Source organism: Mastomys coucha, unplaced genomic scaffold (genome assembly GCF_008632895.1).
Source record: "Mastomys coucha isolate ucsf_1 unplaced genomic scaffold, UCSF_Mcou_1 pScaffold23, whole genome shotgun sequence".
Taxonomy (NCBI): domain Eukaryota; kingdom Metazoa; phylum Chordata; class Mammalia; order Rodentia; family Muridae; genus Mastomys; species Mastomys coucha.
Window position 1 is genome coordinate 105,071,282 of NW_022196906.1, and position 5,823 is coordinate 105,077,104.

Consider the following 5,823-nt stretch of genomic DNA (forward strand, 5'->3'; position numbering starts at 1 on the left):
GGATAGACAGATAGTAGAAAAAAGTGCCTTGCAAACTCTTGGTAGGTTTTTCTTTTCTTTGTTTGTTTGTTTTGAGATGGAAGTCTCACTATATAATCCTAGCTAGTTTGGAACTTGCAATGTGAACCAGGCTGTCCTAAACTCAGTTTGCCTGCTTCTGCTTCCCAAGTGCTGGGATCAAAGGCATGCCATTAAAATAGCAGGTATTTTTAAAATGTAGTACAATTAAAGCTATATGACATTTTGTAAAAGCCTTCAATTTCAAGTCTCCATATCAATTGTATAAAAAATTAAATTATATTATGTATTTCTCTCTTGTTTTTGCTTTCAGTGATGTCCTTTGTTACCCAGTTATGTGGTTCACTTTCACTTATTTGTAACTTATTATTATTATTGTTGTTGATGTGTGTGTATGTAGTAATGCACACATGTGTGTGGTGCAGGGGAGGATGCCTGGTGCTCTGCTCTCATCCTCCACCTCATTCCTCTGAAGCACCATCTCTTGCTGCTAGAGTGCCAGCCAGCAAACCCAGGCATCTTCCTATTGTCACCCCCTGTAGTGCTGAAGATTCAGGTTAAAAATCATGCCCAGTTATTTTTAACAGGGATGCTAGGGATTTGAACTCAGGTCCTTATGCTTGCACACTAAAGACTGTGACCCCATGAGTTGTCTTCCCAGACCTTTTCTTGTTTTTGTTTATTTCAGTTTTAAGTCTCTGTCTTTAACACTATAATTTTTTCCCCTTATTTCATTCTCTGAGATACTTCAGTAGGCATAAAGAAGGTCATTTGAACAACACTAGAAAGTAGTTTCCGATCAGGTTGCAGAGAATGCATTTGTTGGTAAAAGTACATTTGGGTTTTCTAAAGTTGATAACCAATTATTATAAGAACTGCCATTACTGTTCATTTATAGAACAGCATGTTGGCAAGGAAGGAAATGCGATCATTGGCATGTCATCTTATGAGGAGAGGAAGTGGACAGATTATCTGTATGTTGAGAGTGGAGAATAGTGTATGTTCAGACCACAAGACTTTAAAAGGCAATTTTACAGTTCTTAGGCTAACCCTGTGGAGTGTAGGCATTATGCTTCACACAGTGTGAGCCTAGCAAAACCATTCGGTGCTCACGTTGTTTAGAGAGTGAGATTGTGTTCCGTTTCCTCTTTTCCTTATTCTGCGACGTCCTGGGCTTTGGCTCATACACTTATTTTCTTTCTTTATTCTTTTGGAGAAAGGCTCTCACTCTGTACCCAGAGCACTTGAACTTGAAGTCTTGCATGCTACCAGGCCCAGTTACATTTAAAAATGTTTGTACCTTTTTTCAGTTTCTTGATGTACTTTTTATTTCTATGGATTTTGCATATGACTTACTCATTTTATGTGTTAATCTCATTTTGGTATTGGTAGGATTGATGTCTTGAATCAATTCTTTTTGCTCCTCTGTCTCCCCTGACCTCTCTTCTAATTCAGGGAATTGATCATTAAAGTTAATATGTAACTATTTGTATGAGATTACCTTTACTTTTTTTCCTTTTCAAATCAAATGTTTAAAAAAGTATAATTCCTAATTCCCATGCTTTTTGTTGACTTAGTTGTTTATGTTTCTCAACCATTATTTTCCCCAAATATTCTATTAAAAGTTTTAAAGTATACAAAAAAGTTGAAATAGTTGATAGGTGTAACTGAGTGCAGTGAGCCTGGCGTCTGGACCCATTGCTCAGTCTTTGTTGTTGCATACTTAGTAACAGAGACTTGTACATTCAAACACTACGCATTTTAGCTTGCACATCATTAACTTTCAAATTTGTATAGAGATTTTTTTTTTTTTTAGTTTTTGGGTTTTATTGTAGAAAACAGAGAAAGAAAGAGAGAAAGAGAGAGAGAGAGAAAGAGAGAGAAAGAGGAAAAGTAGAGACCAGCCATGGCCATGTGGAGGGGTGGGGAGTGGCAGGAGAGGGAACAAGAGGTGAGAGTAAGAGCAAGAGCTTAATTAAGAAAACAGATCTTTTTTTTCTTTTGAGGCAAAATTTACTTAGAAAAAAAAAGCAGAGATTTTAAGTGTGCCGTTGAATGATTTCTTTAGTTCTGTTTTAGCCTGCTGCCTTTTGCTAAGGAGACTGAAAACTGCAAGACCCAAACCATCCCCAAACTCATGTTTTCCTCTACATCCTCAGAAGGAGGCTTCAAATATCCTAAAATACCCAACAGATTTCCCTTTTCATTATACAAATGTTCTTCACACACACAAAAAAATGATAATAGTCGAAAGTATTTTAAGTTTTTACAAATGATTCCTTGAGTCAACCAAAATCTTAACTTGACTACTGCTCTTTCCTGTGTGTACTGAAGAAGATAACCTAAGGCTCTCTTTGTTTAGCCAGAGCCTAAAAGTGGCCGGCACAGTGATGTAGTCTCATAACCTCAGGTGCTCAAGAGGAAGGGCAGCCTGGTGAGGACCATCTCCAGAGGCAGAAAGAAAAGTCCTTGCTTTATCTGGCATGCAGATGTACTGGGCTCAGCCTTAGGACCATGAAACAGCACAGTCTAAATTGTAAATAAAGAGGAGGAATGGCCTTTGTCAGTTTTGTAAGTTACATAAGTAAAGAGGTAATCAAAGATACTTTAAAGATTTCTGGAATGTTTAATAGTTTATTAAATGCCTGCGTTAATTGTGACTCATTTGAACCTTCATGGAGAAAGATTGGAGACCTCTAGGACAACTACTCTGTACTTAGAAATTATCAGCTGTTTCTTTCAGACCAGGAAATTTGTTTGCTTATATTCAAATGTTTTTTATCTAGATAAATTTGCTATAGTGAAAAGATAGGTCATCCTTAGTCTTAATTTTTTGGTTTTGTTTTTTGAGAAAAGGTCTCTTACTATGTGGCTCTGACTGGCCTGGAACTCACAGAGGAGCTGCTCATTTGCCTTTGCCTCCCAGTGCTGGGATTAAAGGAGGGTGCTACTAGGCCCAGTGTCTGCTTTTAGTGATTAAAAAAAAGTCTCTAGTCCCAGAGTCTCAGTTTGGGACTAGAGAGATGTCTCAGCAGTTAGAGCTCTGTCTGCTCTTTCTGAAGACCCAGGGTTCGGTTCCCAGAATCCACATGGTGGTTCACAACAGTCTGTAACTAGTTCTGGGAAATCAGTGCCCTCTTCTGCTCTCCTTGGTACCAGGCATACATGTGGTGGTACACGGAATACATTCAGGCATTTATTCAAATCTTCTAAAAAAAAAAAAAAAAGTAAGCCAGCTTAGGTAATAAGTCGTGTCAGAAAAGACAGGACTGGCACGGGCTGGTGTCGGGACCACTCTTCTGGTGTGGTGGTTGGGCTTCATTGTCTTGAATTGAGTGAGTTCAAGTACATGGAAGTCACTTGTGTTTTTAACATATCCTGTTCTAAGGGGGAAAACTAACTTGGGGGATCTTGGTGTGCCATATTGTAATGAAATGTCTCCAGTTTCTTTTGTTAAAGTTAGGAAAAATATGTAGACTCATTGGGTGTTGGGCTTGCATCCAGAAGAAGGGACTGTATGCAGCATGTCATGCATTCTGCATGCAACCATGCACTCACACAGCCTGAAACTTCAGACTGAACAACTTTTATGAAACATCTTTCTTGACTGGAAATGGATTTTAGAAAAAGCATTATACTGTTAGGTATAATTATATTTTGATTGCAGTTTTCTATGCTAAGATAACATTCTCAGAGGTTGTTGTGAATGGCTTAGTAACGTTAGTAAGTTGGTAATTGATATGAATTTAAACATTCTAAAATGCACTGAAATAATTTGATAATGTGAAAAGGAATTCATTCACTGATATCTTTGAGAAGAAATAGAATTGCAGTGTTAAAGTTGAATGTTTAAATAAGCCTTAAGACTTTACAGTGAAAACATCCTAACTTACTGTTTTTGTTTATTTCAGTTCTGAACACGAGTAAACTCATTTTCAGAGTTAAAAAATTATTTTAAAAAACAAGATGGGGACTCCTGGTTCTGGAAGGAAAAGAACACCAGTGAAAGATCGATTTTCTGCAGAAGATGAAGCTTTGAGTAACATCGCCAGAGAGGTGTGTGCTGAAGGGTACAAATGATGCTCATAGATGCTGGGGAGGCAGACATTTGCCTGTCAGCTGTGGGGGATTTGCTAGGAACAAGACATCATGCCTGGCTTTTCACATCATAATCTGTCCTAGTAAAATGTACTTAGATTTGTATCCCTTCTGATTGGATTTTCTGAGAATTCATCTGAAATTAATTTTTCACTATGCTTTGTGTATGCTTAGAATTTTGTGTATATATATCTATGTATGTATGTGTACATATATGTATGTATGTATATATATATATATATATATATATATATATATGTGTGTAAAAAGAGAGAGAGAGGGAGCATATATACAACTATTAAAAACTTTTTCTACCAGGCAAGATGGCAGTGATATCCCCTTGCTATTTTAATTTGAACTTTTTTGTTGTTGGTATTTAAAAGCTTCTTCCTCATGTAGCCTAACCTGGCCTCAGAATCCCTGTGTACACCTTGAACTTCTGATTCTTCTGACTTTCTACTGTCCCTACTCTCATCGTAAACATGGAGTTGTGTCACAACACCCTTTTAGGAATTATTTTTTATTGTGTGTCTGTGTGTACAAACCTGGAGGCCAGGGGTAGATATGGAGTGCCTTCTTCAATTGCTTTTTGCCCCCTTTTATATTTGAATTGCGTGCGTGTGTTTGTGTGTGTATGTGTGTGTGTGCGCGCGCGCGTGCACACACATGCACTGGTGGAGGTCAGGTGACAGCTTTCAGAAGTCATTTATTTCCTTCTCCCCTGGGGTCCGGGCTCAAACTGACATCACCAGGCTTGCCCATCAGGGCTTTTGCTCTCTGCACCCTGTCGCTCTTGTGCCTAATATTTTTGAGACAGGCTCTTTCACTGGAGCTAGAGCTGACAGTTTAGCTAGACAGGTGGCCAGCAAGCCCCAGGGATCCTCTTGTCTCTCCACTTAGTCAGTGCTGGGATTATAGGTATGCACAGCTTTTTAATGTGAGTTCTATGTGATTGAACTCTGGTCTTCATGCTTATTTAGCAAACATTTTAGTGTAGCAGTCAAATTTTGTAGAATAGTATTTGAAGCAACATTAACTAAAAACTGAGTGTTTGTTTCACAATTGGAGGTGGACATGGGAGGGTTCAGTGGTCAATGCCCTTGCCTCACAAGCCTGACAGGTACAGGTCCTGGAGATTATAGAGGCAGATGTGGTAGCACACATCTGTAATCCTCTCATATTTGTGGTGAAGATGGAAGGAGGAGGTAGACATATTGCCTGTAAGCTTGAAGGTCACCTAGCCTGAAGTACAAAGTAGGGCAGAATGAGAGACCCTGTTCAACAAGGCTAAAAGAACCACTCTTGTGGTTTGAATATGCTTAGCCCAGGGAGTGGCACTCTTAGGAAGTGTGGCCTTGTTGGAGGAAGTGTGTCACTGTAGGGGTGGGTTTTGAGACCTTTCTCTTAACCACGTGGGAGCCAGTGTCCTAGTGGCCTTTAGATGAAGATGTAGAACTCTCAGTTCCTCCTGCACAGGGGCTGCCTGGAAGCTGCCATGCTCCTGCCTTGACAAACCTCTGAATTAAATGTTGTCCTTATAAGAGTTGCCTTGGTTATGGTGTCTCTTCATAGCTAAAACTCTAACTAAGACAACTTTCAAAATTGTCCACTGAACCCTACACATGTGTCTTGGAAAACACACACACACACACACACACACACACACACACACACATACACAAAATCTGTTTTTTAAAAAAATATTGG

At 39.0% G+C, this 5,823-nt stretch overlaps 1 protein-coding gene across 19 annotated transcripts in view; it reads left to right on the plus strand.

The window, feature by feature from the left end:
• The window catches only part of Lrrfip2 (LRR binding FLII interacting protein 2), a 103,722-nt gene that overhangs the window by 18,103 nt on the left and 79,796 nt on the right, over window positions 1-5,823 (plus strand). For all 19 annotated transcript variants that reach the window (XM_031344283.1, XM_031344284.1, XM_031344275.1 and 16 more), the window contains exon 3: window positions 3,930-4,074. In XM_031344283.1, coding sequence (XP_031200143.1) covers window positions 3,985-4,074 — 90 coding nt within the window. In that variant the 5' untranslated portion in view covers window positions 3,930-3,984. The remainder of the gene's footprint in view (window positions 1-3,929; window positions 4,075-5,823) is intronic.